Source organism: Cupressus sempervirens, chromosome 9 (assembly GCF_028749045.1).
Source record: "Cupressus sempervirens isolate cs-2001-9-10 chromosome 9, ASM2874904v1, whole genome shotgun sequence".
Classification (NCBI taxonomy): Eukaryota; Viridiplantae; Streptophyta; class Pinopsida; order Cupressales; family Cupressaceae; genus Cupressus; species Cupressus sempervirens.
The window spans coordinates 551,449,860-551,475,188 of NC_143126.1; the positions used below are offsets into that span (position 1 = coordinate 551,449,860).

Genomic DNA, 25,329 nt, shown 5'->3' on the forward strand with positions numbered 1-25,329 from the left:
GAATAGCAATAAAGTTAAGAAAAGTGCAAATGTGGTTGAAGGAAATCAGTCCACAACTAAGTAACCAGGTTTGCACCTTGGACCCTCAAACCAGGTCCAGGTGTGAACCAGGTTTGGGCTCGTGAATGGTTTATCTTAGGTACAGGCAGGGTCCGTGCTTAGCCCTGTGGGTCCTCATGGGTTTGTGGGTCCCACAGGGTTGGGCATAGACCCTGGCTGAACCCAGCATGAACCCAGGCGGATCGAGCAAGGACCCATGAGGACCCACAATGTCCGACTCAAAAATTTGGTCCAAAAACACAAATAAACATTTTTTATTAGTTTTTTGTTGTGACCCTAAAACAGCCCATTATGAAGCCTCCAAAAACACCTTTTTTCACATTTGCTCTCTCCATCTTGCCAGTTTGAAATGAGGTGATTGTATTTGATTGTGTAGTGCCAAATACCTTCCACAAAGAAGATTTGACATTTCAACTATTTAATTTTTTAATGTTTATTTTTGACATTTGGCATTGATCAATGATCAAGCATCATAGATTCATACTATAAAATGATGTAGTTTTACAATTATGTATATTTCTCTTATTCTTTTTGATATATATGCATATAAATATATATACACCCACAAACACGAACCCATACAAACCATAAATAAAAAAGCAATTCACGAAACCCACATATCGGGTTCTCGTATCCAAACCCTAACCAATGACTTAGGTTCACAACATTCACAATGTGCAATATTGGTGAAGAAGGTATGATAAGAGTAATGTTGAGTGTTTGTATTGCCATAAATTTAGTCATTATGCAAGTGAGTGTTGGAAAAAGCGCAATAGTTAGTCAAAGCAAAGTGCAAATGTGGTTGATATGAATGTGGTTGAAGGAAATCAATCCACATGAAAGATCCCCTCTGAATTGATGACTAAAAATTCTGATTTTTATTAGTTTCTTTGATTTTTTTGAAGTTTTCTATATTCTTCTTTTTCCAATTTTTACGGGTTTTCTGATTTTTTTGATTTTTGTTGATATTTTCAATGAAACTAAGAACATGTAAGAATGGGAGCTAGAATGGAAAGTGCAATAACTAAATGCAAAAATAAACAATAAATCAGTGAAACACAGGGACACGTTCCCCCTATTGAGAATAAAGGATCTCTGATAGACAAACAATTACAAAACGTTTGTAGATAAATTATGATTCAAAATATGCAGAATGAAAGTACTAATCTTTCACTATGATTGCAGCAAGGTCTTTAATGGCCTTCCTTCTTCAGCAACGATCACTGTACTGGATCACTATAAGACAAATGATGTAAATAATAATAATATTCAATAATGTTGATCTTATACTGCAAGTACTCGAATGCCTATTATCGATGCTTTCACTGCAGTCGAATGAGCACATATATATATAAATGGAGGCAGACATAACTTCAAAGAGTCATGTCTCTACGTGGCCCAAAAGCCACGTAGGGACATGCCTCTTCGGAGGCATGTTTCGTTAACATGAAAACTGTTCAACGTTTGTTTATATATTGTTGCTCGATAACAACACAAAGGCAGAATAACAATATTCATAATAAAGTCAAGGCACGGGTTAGAAACCCGACACAGGCAATGACACCTGATGCGGGTAATATGGAACCTAACAAAGATAATAGTATCTGTCGCGGGTAATATGGAACCCAACAAAAACAATAGTATCTACCACAAGTAATATGAAACCCGACCAATTAAGTTGGTCAACATCATGCACATTTACTGTCAATATTCCATATTCATAACAGAGATATATGCATATGTATATGTATACATAAATCAATATGAATACATATACGTATACATATGTCTCTGTGATGCATATCAGATAGTGGTGGCATAGTTATATCTCTGTAATGTATAGCAGATATCAGTGACAAAATACAAATGCTTATATCTCTGAGATGTATTTGCAAATAATGGCATCATAGAAGATTCATGTTTTGCTTCTCCTGACGCTAAACATCAACACTCCCTCTTAAGCTAAGGAGAGGTAAAAATATTAGTCAGAGTCATCTTATAAGCAATACTGCATAAACAGTAAATGATCTCTACTTGCACTTAAGCAATGTCTAGAGATAATACACATAATCTCTACTTGCACTTAAGCAATGTCTAGAGATAATACACATAATCTCTACTTGCACTTAAGCAATGTCTAGAGGAGGCCAAAAATAATCTCTACTTGCACTTAAGCAATGTCTAGAGAAGCCCAAAAATAATCTCTACTTGCACTTAAGCAATATCTAGAGAAGCTCAAAAATAATCAACTATTTACAAGATCGTCACCTTGTAAATAATTTTCTACAACTGAATATGTCCATGAAAGATCGTCACCTTTCATCCTTTCATTACATATAAAATAATATTAAATAAACAGTGGAAACAAATGAACAACTCTTTTATTTCAAAAAATTTCCATTACAAATAATCATACCAAGTCTTTCCCTGAAGTATTTCAGTTTCACTTTAGCAAGAGGTTTGGTAAGGATATCAGCCGTTTGATCATTTGTACATATATTCCAATTGAATGACTCCTCAATTAATCATATCTCTTATGTAATGAAATGGAATTTCAATGTGTTTAGAGCGATTGTGAAACACAAGGTTAGAAGAAAGCTTGATACAACTTTGATTATCACAATAAATCACGGTGGGCTTCAAAGGTCTTTTGAAGAGATCTGAGAGCAACTTTCGAAGCCATACTGCTTCTCTGGCACCCAAGAAAGATGCAATGTACTCGGCTTCGATAGAACTTAAGGCTACAGAAGTTTGTTTTCGACTAGTCCAAGAAATCATACTGGATCCAAGACTGAAACAGTATCCTGAAGTGCTCTTGCGCTCAATTGAACTTCCAGCCTAATCAGAATCTAAGTATCCAGTTAGCTCAAGATTGACTTTGTCATATTTGATTTCCATTCCAATAGTACCCTTCAGATACCTCATTATGTATTTAGCTTCCTACAAATGTATCTTCTTAGGTGCACACATAAACTGATTCAAGGTATGAGTTGCATAACATATGTCAGGACGGGTATTAACCAGATACATCAGGGATCCAATAATTTGTCTGTAATAAGTAGGATCCACATCTTCAGATTCATTCATATCATCTTTTAGTTTGTGTAGGTTTATCTCCATAGGTGTAGCGGCTGGTTAACCAAACTTGGTTAATATATCAACTGTATATTTTTCCTGATTTAGTATAATACAGTTGTCCAGCTGCTAGATTTCTAACCCTGAGAAATAGTGAAGTAACCCTAAATCCTTCATTTCAAATTCAGCAAAGAGATCTTTTTTACATTTCTCTATAAGATGTTCATCACTTGTAATTAGCAAATCATCAACATATAATACAAAGATAACCATATCATCATCACCTTCAGTTTTGAAGTATAGATTTGGATCGGCTTCATTTTTGGCATATTCCAATTTTAGTAGATGATTATCTATTCTTTCATACCAAGCTCTGGGAGCCTATTTAAGACCATAAAGTGCTTTTTTCAATTTACAAACATGAGTCTTGCAATCAAAAGTACTAAACCCTTCTGATTGTTCAACATAAACTTCTTCTTTAATCTTTCCATTGAGAAACATTGTTTTGACATCCATTTGTACTTTCCATCCTTTAGATGCAGCAATAGCTAAGATTGTTCTGACTAAAGTATACTTGGCAACAAGGGCAAAAGTCTCATCATAATCAATACCTTCCTTTTGAGAGAAACCTCGGGCTACAAATCTTGCCTTGTATTTTCCGATACTGGCATCTGCAACATGTTTAATCTTGAACAACCATTTGGAAGAGACAACTGATTTGTTTTTGGGTCTTGGTATAATGTCCCATACATCATTTTTCAATATAGAGTTATATTCCTCAATCATAGCTTTGTTCCAAGATTGATGTGAAAGTGCTTCTTTAACATTGGTAGGTTCAGATTTTATGAGTTCAGATAGCATAGCAACATAACAGGATTGATTCCTAGTTTTTTTCTTTCTTGAATTACATCATCTGGTTCAACTTGATTTTCAGCTAACATTTTCCTGGCCCAAAGGGGTCTCTTCTTATTGGTATGGTTGACGTTTTCTAATTCTATATGATTTGACATGGAAGAGATGTCAAAATTATCCTCCCTCTCAATTTTTGTAGCTTGATCTTCTTCTAAAATGGATTCATCACTATTACTAGAAATTTTGAAGGCAGTGTCTTCTTCAAATATGACATCTCTACTAATCTCAATTGTTCTTTGTCCAGGAATGTAGATCCTGTACTCTTTTGAAGTTTCACTATAACCAATGAATATTCCTTTTTTCTCGGAAGGCTCTAATTTGGTTCTCTTTTCTTTTGGTATGTGAATATAGACCGAACATCCAAAAATATTCTTAGGTGACTTAAATCAGGTTTAACACAGGTAAATGCTTCTTCCGGAGTGGTGTTTTCCAATATAGAGTGAGGGCAACAATTTTGAATGTAGACAGCAGTATCGGATGCTTCAGCCCAAAAGGAGTAATGAAGATTTTGATAATGTAACATGGCCCTGGCTGACTCAACAATAGATCTATTTTTTCTTTCAACTATTCCATTCTATTGAGGATTATAAGGTACTGAAAACTCCCTCTTAATCCCAACAGAAATACAGAAGTTTTTAAATATATCAGATGTGAACTCACCCCCATTGTCAAACCTAAGGATTTTGATCTTTTGTCCTAATTCATTTTCAACTAGGGCTTTAAATTCTTTAAACTTAAATACGACCTCAAATGACTCCTTTTGTTTTAGAAAATAAATCCATGTTCTCCTAGAGTAGTCATCAATGAAAATTACATAGAATTGACATCCATTAAGGAAGGGAACTAACATAGGACCACAAAGATCTATATGAATCAATTCAAGTATGTTTTTAGAATTATGAACACTATTGGGAAAGGAGTGTTTAATATTTTTACCTAAAGCACATTGTTTACAGATACTTAAATGCTCTGATTTTAGATTTGGAAGCCCTTCTACAATTTTACTTATAAATGATAAAGCTCGAAAGTTAAGGTGACCTAGTATTCTATGCCAAATTTCAAATGGAATTTGACTTATCATTACTAAGAGTTAAGTTTAACTTTGGATTTTGATAATTACAAAGCTTATAAAGATTTCCATCCCTAACCCCAATGGATATAGCTTTCTTAATAGATGAATTCTTAGTCCAAGATAGAACTCTATCTCCTTGAAATGCAATTTTGTACCCTTGATCAGCAAGTCCAGAGATGGAGACAAGATTTCTTTTAATCCTTGGCACATATAGGACATTCTTGAGTTGAAGAGTGATATCAAAATTTAGTTGAATTGAACAAGTACCAATTCCTTTAATAGGGTGAAAGGAATTGTCTCCAATAGTTACTTCTTCTGATTCATGATTTGAGAGGGTTTCAAACTTATCCTTAAATCGGGTGATATGACGAGAAACTCCACTATCTATGATCCAAGTGTTATGATTAGTGCTTAACTCACTTGAGAGAGCTACTATAAATGCATAATTTTCTTTATCTATTTTCTCATTATTTTCTTCTTTAACTTTTGCTAAAGCTGCTTGAATTTTCTGTTTTTCAGGACACACATAGTAGGAATGACCAAGCTTATCACATTTAAAGCATCTTACTTTGGATCAGTCACGATGTTTGTGAGATTTGTGATTTTTGTTGTTGTCCTTCTTGTTATGCTTGAACTTTATTTTCTTATTTGATTTGGAATACAATGCTTGGATGTCACCATCTTGATTTGAAATTAGACCTCTGAAGGCTAATCTGGACTCCTCTTGAGTGCATTCATTCTTTAGTTGATCAAATTTTGGAAGTTCGGGACAAGAGCTTAAACCTCTTATGAAGGTTTCCCATGATAGAGGAAGATCTCTAAGGGCAATCATGCTTAATTCCTTATCATCCATTTGACTTTGCATAGTAGCAAGTTGATCCTTTAATTCAGTAATTCTAAAGAAGAGGTAATGGATTCTCCATTTTTCATTTTTATGTAAAATAGATCTTGTTTCAGAGTTAGCAATCTACTTGTATTATTAATTTCAAGTATTTTGAATAGTGGAGAACATATCAAATGCAGTTTTAAGATTGGCTATGGAAGGAAGTATATAATCTTTTATTGAATCTATGATTATTTTCATTGCCTTATTATTATGCATTTTCCATGTTGCTTTCTCAGATTCATTTTCAGGCATAGGTAAATCTGTTTCAATGTGATTTTCCGATTCCATCTCTCTTAGAATTATTAATAGCCTGATTTTCCAAGATGAAAAGTTAGATGCTCCATCTAGTCTATTTTCAATTCTTACGTGGTTCACCATTTTAATGCTTAACTAAAACCTTTTCTTTCTTTTTAATTTAGACTCGGAATTAAAATTTTGTAGTGGTTTTCTTATCAGTGCACCTCTAATACCATGTTGAAAATAAAGGATCTCTGATAGACAAACAATTACAAAATGTTTGTAGATAAATTCTGATTCAAAATATGCAAAATGAAAGTACTTATCTTTCATTGTGATTGCAGCAAAGTTTTTAATGGTCTTCCTTCTTCAGCAACGATCATTGTACTGAATCACTATAAGACAAATGATGTAAATAATAATAATATTCAATAATGCTGATCTTATACTGCAGGTATTCGAAAGCCTGTTATTGATGCTTTCACTGCAGTCGAATGAGCACATATATATATAAATAGAGGCAAACATAACTCCAAAGAGTCATGTCTCTACGTGGCCCAAAAGCCACGTAGGGACATTTCTCTTCGGAGGCATGTTTAGTTAACATGAAAACTGTTCAATGTTTGTTTATATATTGTTGCTCAATAACAACACAAGGGCAGAACAACAATATTCATAATGAAGTCAAGGCACAGGTTAGAAACCCGACACAGGAAATGACACCTGACACGGGTAATATGGAACCCGACAAAGACAACAGTATCTGTTGCGGGTAATATGGAACCCGACAAAAACAATAGTATCTGCCACAAGTAATATGAAACCCAACCAATTAAGTTGGTCAATCATCATGCACATTTACTGTCAATATTCCATATGCATAACAGAGATATATGCATACGTATATGTATGCATAAATCAGTATGAATACATCTACATATACATATGTCTCTGTGATGCATATCAGACAGTGGTGGCATAGTTATATCTCTGTAATGTATAGTAGATATCAATGACAGAATACAAATGCTTATATCTCTGAGATGTATTTGCAAATAATGGCATCATAGATGATTCATGTTTTGCTTCTCCTGACGCTAAACATCAACACCCCCCACCCCCCAAATCTCCATGTTCTGGTACACAGACGTCCTAGAGACATGGGAATAGGAACTTAGCATCCCCTCACCATTGCTCAAACTCCGCCAGAATGTGGGGATGGGCAGATATATAAATTTGGCTGATTGAAGGATGTTTTCAGATCATTTGCAAACATAATGTGGGCATTTTATAAGGTACATTATTGCTAATTTGCTAGTTATGTTGACTACCCTAAATATAAATAAGAACTGGTGTTTCTATGTTTGCAATTCATGTGGTGCTACTGTCATATTTTTGATGTAATATAAATCTTCCATTTGTTGATTCGACATTTTTTATTTAGTGTTCTAATTTGTAATAGCAATTAGTAATTCAAAATTAAATGTATAAAACTTCAAGGTTCAAGTATACTATAGTTTGTATTTAGTATTTTTAACTCTGTATTTGGCATTTGTGATTTCAGTATTTTACTTATACTATCATACATAGCTAGCATTTCAAGTAGTTCATAGCTAGCATTTCAAGTACTATATGTATAGTATATAGTATGCATAGCATCACTATGGAGATGACAAAGAACATGATTAAAGAAAAGGGATTCCCAAATGAATATTGGGATGACGTTATAGCAACATTAGTTTAATTAATAAATAGAAATCCAACAAAGGCAGCCTGTGACAAGATTCCATAAGAGGCATGGAGAAAATGAAAGTGAACAGTTGTACATTTCAGAGTGTTTGGTTATGTGACCTATGTTCATGTGCCAAAGAAGAAGAGGCAAAAGTTGGATGACAAGGGTGAGAAGTACATTTTTACAGGCTATAGCCTTGAATCCAAGGCATAGAGGTTGTATAACCTAGCCACAAAAAATACCATTATTCGTAAAAATGTTCAGTTCATTGAGAATGAGTCATGGGATAGGTTGGTGCACACGTCTTCAACCACTTCAAATTGGGTGTCTATCGATGAAGAATATGAAGATCAACAAGAACTTGTTGCATCAGTTATGGAGTTGGACAGAACGCTCCAAATTTGGACAGACTATCAGACAGACAGCTCCAAACAGCTCATGATGCAAATAGGCAGAAAGGCATGTAGTTGGGGACATCTAGTAATCGACTCCAAAGAGCTTGGATTGCTCAGAATTGGTACAAGACAGTGAATAGAGGTTTCAGACAGCTCTAGACTTGGCCTCCACAATAAAGCATTAGAAAATAGCAAGAGTTCAAACCCCAATCTCACCTCCCTAATGTCAAGGAAGACCAAGAGTCTATTGGAGATAAACCAAAATGAAAGTTATGATAAAGAGATTGATAAAAGTATAAACTTTGCATTGTTTTCTCATAGTGAGCCAATTTATTTTGAGGATGTTATGAAAAAATAGAAATGGTGTGAGGCAGTGAATGAGGAGATAGATGGAACAGAAATGAATAAGATATGAAAGTTACTAACTTTCCTACCGATAAGCAAGTTATTGGGGTTAAATGGCTCTATAAGACCAAGAGCAATGCTAAACAAATGATAGAAAGGCATAAGGCAAATTTGGTTGTCAAGGGGTAGAAATAGCAATTTGAAATCAATTATGAGGAGGCATATGCTTCAGTTGCAAGGATGGAAATTGTGTGGGCAGTCATTGCAATTGTAGCCTAGTACAAGTGGAAGGTATTTCAAATTGAACATAAAGTCTGCCAAAGGAAAAGTGTAGGTAGAGCATCCACCAGGTTATAAAGTTCCAAACCAAACAAGCAACACATGTAGGTTGAAGCAAGCCCCACAGGTACAGTACAGTAGCATTGACTAATGTTAGATAATCAATGGCTTTAGCAAAAGCGATGGTGAGCTCACTCTTATAATCAAGGAAGTTAATGGTAAGATTTGATTATTGTCTTGTATGTAGATGATTTAATTTTTATTGAGAATGATGATTTCCCCATCATTAATTATAAAGAGGCTACAGAAAAGAGAGTTTGAGATGATAGATTTAGGTCTCTTCAGGTATTTTAGGCATATAAGTAGACCAATTCATGATGGAATGTTTATCTCTAAAAAGAAGTATGCAAATGAGATCTTGGAATGATTTAGAATGCAAAACATTAAACCTGCACCAACACAAATGATTGTAGGTCTTAAATTGAGCAGCAAAGATTACAATAACAATGTGAATCCGAGCATGTACAAGAGTTTGTTTGCAAGTTTAATTTATTTATCAACTAGACCTGATATAATGCATGCAGCAAATCTAATTTCCAAATTTTTGGAGAACCCAAAGGATACCCATTGGCAAGCGGATTAAAGTATCATGAGCTGTGTGAATAGTACCAAAAGATATGATATCTTGTATATTGCAGCAAATGAATTTATGTTGATTGGTTACAAACTTACACAAATAGAAATTGGGTAGGAAGTGTGCATGATAGGAAGATCTGAGATAATGCAAGCAGCAAATCTGATTTCCAAATTTATGGAGAATCCAAAGGATACCCATTGGCAAGCAGGTTAAAGTATCATGAGCTATGTGAATAGTACCAAAGGATATGGTATCTTGAATATTGCAGCAAATATTTTACATTGGTTGGTTACACAAATAGTGAGTGGAAAGGAAGAATGGATAATAGGAAGAGCACATCGAGCTATCTAATCAATTTGGATTAGGGAGCAATCTCATGGGCTTCCAAGAAACAATCTATAATTGCTTTAATCACAGCTAAGGTTGACTATCTAACAAAAAATGCAGCAACAAGTCAAGCTATTTGGCTAAGGATAAACTTAGTGAATTTGAAAGAAGATCAAGGAGATTGAACCAGAATTTAATGTGATAATGTTTTATCAATAGCTTTGACGAAAAATCTCGTGTTTCATGGAAGTAACAAGCATATTGAAGTCAAAGTTAGTTGAGAATGGTGATATTGAAATAGAATTTTGCAAGTCTGCCCAGCAGCTAGTAGACACTTTTACCAAGTCTTTGAATAGGGAGAGTTTTGAGGGCCCAACAAGAAACTTAGGTTTTGACGGCGTAAGACATGGGAGGTATTTGATTAAAAGTAAGTTGTCTCCAGCATTTCACCTTGCCATGAGTCCACCTACCTGTCAGGAGTTAAATGCAGCCCAAAAAATTTGTGCAGACATTGAGATTTCAATCCCCAACTAGCTCTTGACATGCTGCGGTTGCTTGCAGTAAAAATTGATTTGGTAGGCGAATTCAAACTTTTTAGGAAATTTTATGCAATCCCAAACAAACAAAGTGTCAAGGGCATAATCAGAAGTTGGTATTTTTTAGTTTGGGGCGATAAATAATGTTTTTTTTCGTGTGTTCCGTGTGAATCAGAGTGTGTGCAGCAGCAGCAGCTGTAAGTTTGGAAGAGAATCACTCTACATTTCATTATCTCCGGGTTAGCAGTTCATTGCAAAGCTCGGAGAAACTCCAAATCATGTTTGGAGCAGATCCAGAATGCTGCATCTAAATTTGTAATCATAGTTCAAAGTTTGTTTATCTTAGTTTTAATTTTATTTTGTAAAAGTAATTTACGATTTGATTGAAAAGAAAAAATATTACTAATCTCAATCTTGTATTTGAGATTTCAATTTTATTTGTGCATTTCAAGTAGATTGTGAAACTGAACAGCAGTTTTAGTTGTGTGTATCTGTCTATTATTTGGACATTTTAGATTCTTATACCTGAAGGCCTGATTTTAAAAATCAATAAGGCAGATTATATTAGGTTAATATAAATGGCATTTTCAGCATATCCACATTCTATAATTTTCGATGTTTGATAAAACAGCAAGAACTTTAAGTTTTGGGGAGCGAAAAGTTTTAAACGAACCACCCTGTGAAAACCCCAAGATCATAATAGAGCTATTCTGCAGCAGCAATGCTTATACATTTTGGTTATGGATGTGTTGTCGACGACAAATTCTGATAATTGTTTCGAGTTTTGTTGGCACATCCCAAAACTAATGAGAATCTAAATTAATCTGGAACAAAGAGAATGGATGACGAAGAGAGGTACCTTGGCAAAGACATTGCAGATGCCATGGGTGACGACCAACCAGATGATGGGATCGCTGCAGCCATTGTTGATTGAATCCGACTCATACTGTACTCCATCTTTTTCTCGGAATTCTTCTTAATCCACTTACACTTATCCTTGTGGTTGATCTGCGCTACTCCACTCTGTCATAAAAAAAAAATCATCTAACTCGTCTCGATTTAAGCCTGTCACGGACGGATTAGCTTCTGGCTAGGTACCTTTTGCCACTGATCAGCGTGGATAAGGTTATTTCGTGCTGATTGGCATGCCCCAGTTCCACCAAGTTCCTGTCCCTTTTCAATCCATTGAATTGACAGAGGATTATGCCACCACTTAAATCAGTTCCATAAGTTATGAAATAGTAAATTGGCATACGTATATTTTACAGATAAATTAAAAAATTATCTAGACTGAGATATTTATGTTGATTTGAAAAAGAGAGTTTTTGTTGTAGAAAACTCTTTGATGTGTATATTTGACAGTTTAATAATTTTAAACAATAAATAATAATAACATGAGAATTTAAATTAACGAGGTATATTTTAATAATTGGTATGATTGATTATGTATTATTTGATTATAAATTTTGATCAAAAATAGTTTTTTAAATTATATGTTAGCTTCTTGTAATATTATAATCTAATATATAAAATCAAAATGATCAGTATTTGTCAATGGGTCCTTCGTTACTAAAGTTGAAATACTTGGTTGGGTTGCATCTATGTTTGAACCCTCCATCAAAAAAATTTAAAAAATATTTGTATTTATATTATTAAATTATTATTAAATATTTATTTTTTCAATTAAAAATTTACAATTGAATGTAAGTGGTTTTATCAAAAATAAGTAAAATTACTTTTTATTGGTTCTTTACTAATTTTCTACAAAATCAAAAGTAATTTGACTTAACTAATTATTTATATTTTTTTTTAAACAAAAGACTAACCATTTATCCAAGAGAAGGAACTCTCAAACAAAATATATAATATAGTATAAAAATTGAATATCAATTTCACAAGTTTATATGAAATACATACCATCTAATGATTTTTTATGGTATAAGGACTCTATCCCTCAAAAATTTAAATATATTAAGCTTTCACACATCCAATTATATTATTTCAAATGTTTGGAAATCTTTTTAACTAAAAGAAAATTAGCAATTGAATCTAATTAAAGTTTGCTTCCATATACATAGTCAAACTTTTCTACTTTTATGAGAGTACACTTAACCCTTGTTCATTATTATAAGTCTCTTTTGTAATGTGACCTTTAAATATGCGTTTATTGAAATCAAAACTTTTTTATAATTTCTTCTAGTTTGACATCATCTTGTTCTTCATGTTCAAATTGTTTAACTCGTTTGTTATAACACTCATAATTGTTTCTTTGTTTTTTTCAAAACTAATAAGTCAAATGAAAGTTGTATGGTCTTGCACTTCACATACATACATACATACATACATACATACATAATCACATTTAGAAAAACTCTTATCATATTTTTGATAATACTAATTACTACTTATTGTTCACCTTTATTTTGCATTGTCATTAGATTTATCATGTCTTCCTTAATTTTTTATTCTGCATGATTTTTGACATTTCAGCTTGTTCAATAAATTTTGTGATAAAATAGGGAACAAGATATTTTCCTTTTATATCCATCCAAAATCTCAATAGATGTCCTCTAAAAATATATATTTATAAGAAATAAGGTTGTGTTGATTGTCCCTCCAGATAGAATGTAAAGACAGGAAAATTGGTTATCATCCACTTTTGCCAGCGTCCTCCCCGTAGTGCCCAATGGAAGCTTTGAAATATGAATGTGCATAGAAAACTTTCGAGAAAATGCAATTAGCAGCGATAAAGCTATATTCCACCAACTTTGTTATCATTCTCCTCATGTTCATCAAATTGGGCGATTTGGAAAGCAATTATGAACTGGCATCAAAGTATGAACAAATCAATTTTTAAAAAGAGTTTTAGCAACGCACAAGAAGTGCGGACCGAAGCACAATATAGAACCTTAGGTCGATTTTGACAGAAACTTTCAAAAAGGCAGCCCGATGACATGCAAATATTACAAAGTTATGGAGATCGATCAGAAAATAAAGAAAGGATTGCATCGAATTGGGAATTCCTAAGTCGACACTCATGTCAAATGAGAACTTTGGATATCAAATTTAATTGTGACGATATTGTTAAATATGCAGGCTCGTTCATGAGTTGAATTGGAGTTGAATGGGATATGTTATCGGAAAAAAAATTCACTCTGGAAGATTTTACGATTTAAGTTCTCTCGATGATCATAGATGTCATGACTTATTTTGTGTGACTCCTATTTTGTAAGAAGTTGTTGATGTTTTTGACTCAATCGACTTGGTTGACAAAGCTTGATTAGAGATATATTTGTTGTTAGTCTATTTGAATCAGACACTAAGTCGATAGTTGTTCGACTTAACCTACACTTGATGTGTTGATAGTCGATGTGTGGTTCGGCTATTTAACTATATGATGTTATGCTAAAGTTCATTATCATTTGAGATCTCATGAATATGATTTATAAATGTTGAGCGTTCATCATGATATTATGTTACTTTAGATAGAGATGATGTGGTATCTAATGATGATTACTACGAGGTTTATCATTATTGCAAAGATGTTTGTGTATCATTCATATATCTAAATTTGCAAATGTAATTTAATTTCTGTAGGTTTTGAATGGATGCTTAATCATTGGAAAAATTTTGAGTGTTTGAGCTTATGCAAGTATGAAGGCGAGATTGTGGTTGAGGTAGTGGAGGCAAGCTCCTCGAAAGGGTTGGTTTTAGATCCTTTGACATTTGCAAACACACACTTAGACGTAAAATGCATTATTGTGATTTCATAATTAATCTTTGCTCTTACTCTCAAATAGTCATGTGTTTTAAATGGATTATATATATATATATAGAAAGAGAGAGAGGGAGAGAAGAATTATATACATTTTTATTTACGCCTTGAAAGAATAAAAGAATTTCTTATTCTTTTCATGAAAATGGAAATAAAAATTCAATGCAATTGAATGTTATATTGTTGAGCTGAAAATTTCAGTTTCAAGGTTATCGAATTAATTTCACTAACTAGAAGTAAAAGAGTTGTTTCTCTTTTCACTAACCAATCTAGACTCATATCGCCAAATTTGTAGGAAGAAAATTCACTAAAAAGTCTTTCCTCTTGGGTGCATAGATCACACATAACAAATCTTTAAAGAAATAGTTTCTCAAAGCATGCAACAATGGTCTCTCTTGTTCTCAATTGATACACTTTTATCAACACTCCAAGAAAGTATCCAAATATAACAAAACAAAGGTTCTTATCAATATTATGACCCATTAGATACTTTTGCATGTCATGAGGAGAAAGATGCTAAAAAGTTTATATGTTTCAACAATTAAAAAATTTAGGCAACTAGTTCATGCATCTTGATTATCATGGTTCTCTAATTTTTGAATATGACGGAAATTTGAAAGAAGATAAAATTTTAGTTGGTGAAAGTTCACAAGGTATTATCCAAAGCATGTTGATCACAAGCAAGTAATGACCTTTTCTTCAAGATGGTGATTACAAAGAATAATGGGTTGAGGATACTATTTTATGCAAACAAACAATATACATGATTAAGAAACGTAGTATTGATGAACATGGAACAACAATGCTCTTAAAGTGTTCAATTTTTTCTAAATTTATATTGTGCCAAAATAATTTCAAGGAAATGTCAGAGATGTATAGAAAGTTCTTATTGTTAGAAAAAAAACTTTCTAAAGATAATTGACAAAGTTAAAGGGGTTAATAGTAAGGTATATCAAGTTGATAATGATACAATTGAAAAATATGTTCCTAAAGAGTAAGTTGTTGGTGAATGGATACTCTTTAATTTGAGAGAAGACCTAGTGCCAAATTTATCAAGAACCAATTCTTTTAATGTCTAGGTTTTATATTGTATCCTTTTGTAAAAGTGACTTATGTCACTTATTGTAATTAAGGCTATTCTTTAGGTGAACCCCAACTTGTCTCCAAAATGGTAGTTATCCTAAGTGATCATCTTAATGGTATGCTAAGTTGTTACAAAGCAGTTATTATCTCAAGCCTATAAAGACAAACATTTTTCATGGTAAAGGGGGAAAGAGCTCTTATAGAGGTGAAACTCTATAGAATTTTTTAGAGAAGCTTCTAATAAATTTTGATTTTACATCATGTCTTGAAAAGTTTTTGAGACCATATAATCTCAAAAAGATAACAAAGGAAGCATTTGTTCGTATGTTAAAACTATTATTTTGTGTTATCATTGCTAATTTCATGAATGTTAAGTTTGTGACTTTTACACGTATAAGACATTAATACATGTGTCTAGATGGTGCATGATATGCAATCAAACTTGTGTATCTTAGTTTTAATGTGATGAAATAGGTTATCTCTTCCTATGTCAAGATTTATTATTCTTCTTTCATTATAATTGCATGGATAAACATATTGTTAATAATCCCCTCTGAAATTATTAACCGCTTTGGAATTCTATATGGTCTTCATATGCCTTTCAGTAGGGTTTATGTTGTTCTTTCTCTTTTAGTTTAATGGTTTCTCCTTTTTGTGCTTTTTGGCTAAAAGTACACAAATCCCAAAATAGCCCCACATACGAGGGAGTTGCCCCCCTAAAATGGAAAGGAAGATTGTAGTCTAATAGTGATCAATTGCAATGTATCCAATTGTTAGAATAATTGTCATTATCCATAGGGAAAACATGATCATTATTTGTGAAGAAATAAGTTTGTAGTAACAACTTTATTTACCAACAAATATGAAATAATCATGTAGTATAGTTCATACTTTGGACTCTTAAAATAAAGGGAGAGATTATGAAACAACCATGTAGTGTAGTCCATACTTTAGACTCTTAAACTTATGGAAATGAAGTTACATTTAAGGAAATTTATATTAAATAGATAGAGCAACATTAAATAATAGATTTTTAAAATAACTTAGACCATATATGTAGTTTGAATTTGTAAAATTATTTAATTTAAGTTAGAAAATCTTTTAACTTTTTCTAGCAATATCTATCTTTGTCAATAGTTTTTAAATTAATTTTAGTTTTAATTTTTAGGTTACATTTTTACATATATCTAAATTAAAATCTAAGCTTGGGAGTTGTTTAAAAGTAAGCTTGCTTGTAATGAATCCTTTTATCCTCTACCTTTGAACTATACTTCCATTAACTACTAATTAGTATTGATTGTTAATTAGCATTTAAGAGTCATTAAGTTCAATAATAAAAAACTTCTCCCTAATACAATAATACCTACCCTATTGACCTTCGAATATATCCTCTACAATCCACATGTGGTTGGAGATGTGAGATGACATTTTCTTCTCTACTGAGGACTCTTTTCAAAACAAAACAAAATTAAATTAAACCACTTGACACCTAAAACAAATGAAGTAAATATTTTTAAAAATACATGATATGCATTCTTATTATTATTGTGTTTATTTTGATTTATGTTTTCAACCAGTACATTATGAAAATCTAAATGTGAGCAACCTCTATCAAGAAAATGAAAGGTTGGTGTTTTCTCATGGCTTTTTCTAATGACCTCTAATTACCTCCAATAGACCATGTTTAATAGCTAAAAATAATATGTTTACAAAACTGTTATTATTCTTAAGGCATGGTACATTAAACAAGCCAAGAATCCAATCTATTTTTTTCCTGATTTAATAATTTCTTTTATAAAATTAAACAAATTCACAAAAACACACACACACACATACATGACAAATAAGTTAAATCAATAAAATCTTTATATTATTAAGATAAAAAAATTATATGGTTTTTTCTACATTCAAATTAACATTCAAATTTTCCTCATTATCTTCTATTATCTACTAGCAGTAATATGGGTAGGAATCTAAAGAGGGAAGAACTTAAAATTTTCAAAAATTAGAGGAAATATGATTTAGGTTTGGAAAAATCTTAGCAAGGGATGGGTTACCCCACACTTGTAAAGGTTACATGGGTGTTGTTTAGGGGGAAATAGAGGTTAATGAATTTTAAAATATAAATTATGTAAGATAGATTCACTAACCAACCACTTCCACACTAACATTCCAAATACAAGAGAAAGAGGGGTTTCTAAAAGTAAATCTCGCTATTATAACTCAAGTTAGATCAGACAAACCCAAAGAGATAAACGGATGCTAATTCTAGACCCAAATTACCTCAAGGAAGTACACAAGAAAGTCCTCTTTCATGCAATGTAAGTTTGATTAAAAAAATGTAAATGTAAATGTGAAATTCAACTAACTGATTAAATGAGAAGTGTAAGATAGATCTAGGTACTAAATATATGAAATAAACCCAATTCAACTATGGAGATAGGTCAAAACTAAAAAGTAAAATGAATTTAGAGGGTAAAAGTACAAAGTTGTGTCACCTTTTAGGCTGACTCATCAAAATGACTAAATTTGAGTATTTCTATCTAAAAATCAATTTTATTTAAATATATGATCTAGAAAAATTCATTCTAGCTAAGTTATATATGGTCTCACACTTTTCCAATTGAAAATGTCTATTAAATGCATGTTTTATACTAGTTTGTATCCAATTACTAAAGAAATAAAATTATTTCAAAAAACTAATGTTTTAATAACTCTTTTTTTTTATGATATGTTTTTAATAACATATAAACACCATGTTATAGAGCTCAAAGTCAAGAATATTCTCATATAGATTGTATAGTGTTTTAATTAGATATAGTATATTGTAATTAAAAAAATTTAAAAGTGTGTATTTTAACACTTGAAAAGATGTCAATTTTGAGAAAGAAAAAAATATTCAATCATATTTTTAAAAAAAATTTAAAATCACATAACGTTCTAGAGGAGAGAGTCCTCTTCAAGAATGTATAATTATTTTTCTAGTTAGAATAGATTTTTTTCAAAAAATGTGGTGGGAAATGAAAACTATTGATTTCAGGTGAGTTGAAATTTGAATCGTTATAAAAGATAAAATATAGATCTAAAGCCAATTTTTATATTTGATTTTTCTAGCTATATATGTTATCTATAACATAATCCAAGGTTCAAGGGAAAAAAGTTTATTTCCATATAGTTTTGTGGTGGGAACTAGACCCGTAATTTTCAGCGTTTTTCAGCAAGTAAAAAATTGTCTCTAAAAATTAGGCAAATATATCAATTCTTATTCCAAATAATTATTAAAAATCATAATCCTAAACTTCATTTATTTCTACACATTTCATTAGTTTACTTCATTATCAAATTCAAAATAATACTACCAATTTTACGTCATTGAAGATGAATAGTTATACTTTTGTTAGCCTTTTCCTTGAATAAAGGGTGACACAGGTTTATGCTTTTACCCATGATTAAATAATCACCTTGAAATATACAAGGGAATATACCTTTTTTGTTCCAAAAATCACAGATCTGAACTTGTGACAGTTCTTCCAACTATGAATTTGTGATCACAATAGAAAACACAAAACATGTTATTTTATGTGGCCTCCAAGAAGGTATCAATGTTGTGGTAAAGTGTATGGACACTTTAAGGGAAGATGGACATGTTCATAGGACATAGTAGAAAAGTTAACCTAGCTTCTTCAGAAATGTTTCGGTGAATAGGTTTCAAATTTGTGGTTGCAATTTGACTATGTTGCTCCTATACATAGTAAAACTTGGCTTTTGTTTTGGTTCGATGATGGATTTCCTTTTTCAAGCCCTAGATTAAGGAATCAACATAAAAAGTAAAATGTAAAAAATGTAAGGAAAGTAATATAAATGTAAGTATTCACCTTTCTTGTAGAAACTATCAATAAGGATTCACAATACTTGTGTGTTGGAGAAGTTGAATTTGTAATAAAGGATGTAGGAAATCTCCACAAATGCAATGGATCTACCAAAACCACATCATGGATTCATGAATATCAATGTGAATCAATGAAGAATATGTTGAATTCCTTAATGTATATCTTATTCCCTGATGGCCAAAAAAATGCTATATTTTGAAGAGGAAATGCTCACAAATGATCCTTGAATCTTTGAATGTCTTAAATGCTTGACGAAAATATGCTTGCTTAAATGCTTGAACTTGCATGTATGATTTCTATAATGATTTTTAATTATTCATGGATGTCAAAAAAGGTGTCTAGGTTTCCTTTTATACTGGTTTTTGGGTGTAAAAACAAAGCAAGCCGATGAGGTCACCAAATTTTCTAATTTGCAACCCTAAGACAAAATTGGTCCTAGGATTCAAAATCCCTATGGAATAGGTCAATCTGGTTTCTATTCTAGGGTTGTCCCACTAGGAGCTAACCCTAATGTCTCAAATATTTCATTGATAAAAATGGAAGATGCAAGACAAAATAGGAGAAATGGCTAATTAAGTACAAATCCACCCATGGTTCATAGTCTTGATAAAGGATGAGAGATAAAAGGTCTTAAATGATGGGTGCTTCCATTGTAAGACAGAACATTTAGCCCTCACTTTAGTAGGAGTATGAGTTACCTCATACTCATAGTAAAGTAGATCAAAAGAAAAACTTGATCAAGATTATCATGACTAAGGAGATGAAGAAACCATCAAGCCCACAATAGACTTGAGTCCTAAGGATTTCTCAAATCTCAATGAGAGAGTTCTCTTCAATAAGAGAAAAAGTCTAGTCAACTCACCCAATAATGTTTGTATTCCTTATTGTGATAAATATGAAAAATAAAGATGTGCTACACCAAAATGTGATGTTGAATGGTCTACTAAGTGTGTGTGGCATGATAGGAAACCCATTGTAGATGAATTGAATGGCATAGAAAAAGTGTGTGGAATGCTAGTCAATCCATTAAAAATATTCATCCTTAAGGGAACTTCATAGCTCCAAAAGAAGAATCAAAAAATGACTAAGGAATTATAAGGTTGTATGTTTCCTTTAGGGATCATAAAAAAAGACCAAGTTTCCTAAACTGTCAATAGTCCAAAGAAGGATCAAACAATGACCAAGCCTATCAGAATTCTAGTAATCCAACAAGAAATTAAAAAAAAGGATTGGGCCTCCCAGATCAGTAGTCCAAAGAGATATAAAAAAGGAACAAAAAAGAGAAATCCCCCATGAACTATCAATAGTTCAAAGGAGGAAGCCAAACTATAAAAGTGTAAGTGTGTGTGTGTGTGTGTGTGTGCAAGTTAGCAGAGCATATGCCCCAACATAAAAGTGATTGCAAACACCTTAACGAGCTCAATAGCTCTAATAGAAGCATATATGAATCCACTAGAAATATCTCCACTATGAAATGCCCTTGAGAGAGAAAACTTCAAGGGAAATAAGAACATGACAAAAAGAGGGAAAGGTATCTACTAACTTTGAGGTCAATATGATCAAATATTAATGTCATTATTTCACAAAGGAAGTATAACTACAACATAACGGAGAAAAATAATGTAAGAGATACAAGGAAGTATATTTTGGACCGAAAATAGAGAGACCAAAAAGAATCAGTCCTACCATGTCATAAGCATCCAAGGAGACTACACAAGGGAACTGTTGGTCATTTTTGCCTTCCCGCCAAAATCACCGTATTTGAATTTGAGGTGGTAACATTCACAAATTTTAAATATTCAAATATTCAAAAGGGGGCACAAAATACTTTATGCTCAACCTTATATATTTCTTTCCCTGTGCATTTTAATGTTTTTGCGGGCCCGCAAGTCTCCATCGTCGGATCGAGATAGATCAACGGTTGGCGCTATCTCACTATGGTAAGTTGCACGTTGTTTTGCCATAGCGACATAGCACCTTTTGGCCGCATGTCAGGTGGGTCCTCCCTTTCCTTGTTGTTTCTCTGGCACCGAGTTTTGATAGATCCCTAGAGGGTGCTATGACGCTATCGAAAAATTTGTGTTCCTCGCCATTAGCGACATAGCGCCCAGATGGAAAGTGTTACTGCGGCGACATCAAAAGGAAGGTGGGTCCCAAGTACACCCCGTCAGATATCAGTGATGAAATTTGGAAAACACAGTGGGACCTCAAGCAACGTGGAAGGATGACTGTGCTTGGAACGAGGCTTTGATTCATCGCCAACTGGGCAGTTCGTTGATGTCAATAGTTACCTAGACCCACACCCCTTTCAAACGCATGAAGATTTCCTCACCCTTGGATCAATCTGGATCATCGATGGGCGCTATCTCGCTATGGAAAGCTATGAGGATATTACACATAGTGACATAGCGCCTCGGCAACACATAGCAGGGTAGGGCCAAGTATTATGAAACTGCAGGGATGGTACCAATTCAGGCCGATTCGGATGTCGGGTGTGCTGAGTTGGTTCGTGGGCCTAGAAATTTTAAGGGCAAAGCGTAGTAATACGACGAGTCTTCACAATCATCAAATCAATCTTGATCTACAGTGGGTGCCATCTCGCTATGGGAAATTTCTCAGAGGATAGGCATAGTGACATGACACCTTAGTGACACGTGTCCCAGTGGGTCTAGTGGAGGTAGTAATGGTTAGATGCGTTGGTAGTTAATGTGACCGTCGCAGTCAAAATTTAAGGAATTGGCGCAATTAGTAAAGAAAGATTGGTCAACCTCAGGAAGACCTTGTGGGGTGGCAAAGTGAAAAGAGATCATTGGTCCATGTGGCTCATTCCGGTGCCAGGGTTATGCTGACTTGCTGACCATGCTAGTTCGTGGACTAGGAACAGGGGATACCAAAGTTTTTTGCATAATTTGATCTTATAATCGATTCCAACTACCCTGGAGTAAATACGAAACAAAGACGAACACTCTACCTCCCGATCCAACCTATCTACCTAGTTAGAGCACAGTTATGGCATCATTTCTATCTTTTCGAGGCCCTATTTTAGTTAAAAATCAAATTTCATGGTACCAAAAAGCTATATTCAGATCAGATTTTCTTCTGGATCCCCATGATTTTTCTTTGTAAGACTTCAATGTAGTGGTTGGGGAGTAACTTCAGTTGGAGAACATCTTAGTTATGCCTGAGCTATAAAGGCAACTTCTGAATTTTGTAAGCGGACCTTTCTTTGTTTTCTCTGTTACTGCTTTGCAGATTCTCAGTGTAAATTCCCCTGTGCCTCTAAACTACATGATTTTCTATCTTATCTCTTTCAGCCATTGCTATGAAAGTGCAAGAACTCTTTGCCTCTTACTGGTGTTTTGTAGAGATCTATGATCTGCATGACTATATCTCCTTGTCCTATGAATGATAATATGAGTGAATCTCTCTTTCCTTGTGTCATTCATCTTGGTCTTCTAATCTGCATGTGATTATTATATTAAAGCAAGTCTGAATGCGTATATCCTTAGTTTCATTCTGGTTCAATAGTGCATAAATGGGCAGAGTTTGGTCCGAACACTCTATTTTGGTGCATCGCCTCTTTAGATTAGATTAGGTAGATTTTCTTTCATGCTCTCCTTCTCCCTTTTCCTCTCCAAAAATAGTTAGGTGCGCCCTAATAGTAAGAGGAAGTCGACCTTCTCCGGAGACTCAACCTCGCAGTTCAAGTCCCACAGCTTGGAGGTTGTTTCCATGTTTCACTAGGTTGTCATCATGCATAGGCTTTGGAAAACGATGCAAACCTTAGTGACAACAGTTTTTGGCACGCTCAGTGGGACAAATTTTTAGAAAATTTCAAGCCTATTAGTGTCAAAAGGGAAGATTTCAAGATCAATACCAAGGAGATAGTACTGGCTTCGATGTTTAAGCCTTCAAGAGGCTCATTCTTCAAAGTACTTGGTGACTCTAAGCTTCAAATACATATCTGGTTCCAGACCAAAGTTGTAGTGATTTATGCCCAGAGCTAAAACAAGGGCATCTTCTAGAGGTAAGTTTCAGTATCAAGAGCTTTCATTTTCAAACCCTAGAAGAAGGAAGACTAGAATATCTTTATCACCGGTTAGGAGTGCAATAGTAGCAAATACACCTACAAGATCTATCTCTACTCCTCCTGCTATTAGATCTCAACCTAGACTGCCATCAATACATATCAATAGATGACTTGTCTATATGGCGTTGCTTAGATCTTATACTTTTGCCACCTTTAATGGTGGGAGCCCTCTCTTATTAGCCCAAAGACATGACATACTAGTAGCTGCCCTCAAAAGTATACTAGAGTTTACTGGTGAAACTTCTATCTCTCCCTCAGAACACATTCAAGAGGTTGCAAATGTCTGCAATATCCATGGTATTACAGAGGATGATGTTGCAGTTAGGCTCCTAGCCTCATACTTGAAAGGAAAAGCACTACAATGGTATAGAGGTTTAGGTCATGGTTCTATAACATATTGGGATGGATTAGGAGTAGGATTGTGCAAACATTTTGAGGATAAAAGTGACTATTTGTCACTTTTAGAGCGGTTGACTACTATAAAAAGAGCCCCCCATGAATGTATGACTAATTTTAATTATAGATTTCAAAAGACATGGGATAGAATACCTACTTCAGTGAAGCCTACCCCTGGTAATGCCTTCTTGAATTACCTTAGAGCTTTTAACAGTGATATTTCCACTACAATCAAAACTATGGGAGGAGATACCTTGCCTAATGCTTATGACATAGCAATAAAATCAGAGAACATCCTAATACAAGGAGGTAAACTAGCTCCAAGGCCTCCTATGCCTTTCTTTTTTGAGGTTCCAAATCATCAACCAGCAATGGCTCCCCTTCCCACAACTTCTACATTACAATCCCTTACTCCAGTCCCTCAAGCTTCCACATCCTCAAATGGGATAGATGAAATCAAGGAGATGATGTAATCTCTGATGCAGAACATGGACAAAAGAGAGAAGAACCTTGATAAAAGATTGCAAGATCAAGGGAAGAAGTTAGAAGAACAAGGAAAGAGGCTGGAAGATAATTTCTCTATGATGCAAAAAGTGAACAACAAGGTGGTGACTTTAGAAAGACAGCAAGTTCAAGGTAGTAAACCTCATCAATTGCAATATCAAACTCCAAGCAGTGGTAGGCCTCCAAATCCTAATCATTGGAACAATTCTTTTGATCAGAATAGGTAGCGTGGCCATGCTTCAACCTCAAATGTAAACCAAAGTAGGGCCATAGTCCCTCAAAACAATATCGCCCAAGATCAAGATTTTTGTCCCTCCTATAACTACGCCTATGCCTATTGTATGTGTTAGAAGGCTGAATCTTTTATGGCTTTGATAGTCCAAGAACTTGCAGCAAAACAATCATACAAGGAGGACCAATTTAAAGATGCCTCAGATATGCAAAGACAGGGCAATTTCTCTTTTATGAATCATCAGATGGAGGAGCATTGTAATGTAAACCAGGATTCCATTGCTCATAACACTAGAAGCAAAAGAAGAGCTATGGAAGATGCTATCCCTCTTCCCAAGAAGGCCTCAACTTCAAATGCAATATCTCATGAGCAAGAAGCAAATAATCAATCAAGTGGCTTTCAGCAGCAAAGGCAAAATCATGGCAGAAAAGATACAAGTGATCCTCAGGTTATTCCATCTCAACCTCATATAATTGCAGCTCCCAAAGCTTCTATCAAAGCACCTACTATGCCATTCAGTGTGGAAGAGAAAATGAAGAAGACAAATGTGAATATCTCTATGTGGGATGCTATTGCTACTATACCCATGCAAAAGAGGTTGCTACAACAAGAATTGGAAAGAATTGAACCAAAGAATCAACCACCTAGCATGGAAAGTGCCACAAGCCTAATACATCCATCAAGGGAGGTAGAAACAAGTAAAAAGGTTAGACCTCCTCCATTTTATGTTTCTCTAATTATAGGGGGCAAACTAGTCCATAATTGCATGATTGATTCAAGGGCTAGCAGTTCAGTGATGCCTAGGTGTATTGTTGATGCTTTGGGAATGAAATATGAGCCCATTGTTAGGGATGTATTACAATTGG

The 25,329-nt window shown here is 33.8% G+C and overlaps 1 protein-coding gene across 2 annotated transcripts in view; it reads right to left on the reverse strand.

The window, feature by feature from the left end:
- Nucleotides 1–11,523, reverse strand: part of CHL (chloroplastic lipocalin) — a 67,583-nt gene extending 56,060 nt beyond the window's left edge. For both annotated transcript variants that reach the window (XM_089801017.1, XM_089801018.1), the window contains exon 1: nt 11,353–11,523. In XM_089801017.1, the coding sequence (XP_089657143.1) occupies nt 11,353–11,450 (98 nt within the window). In that variant the 5' untranslated portion in view covers nt 11,451–11,523. The remainder of the gene's footprint in view (nt 1–11,352) is intronic.
- Between the last annotated feature and the right edge of the window lie 13,806 nt (nt 11,524–25,329).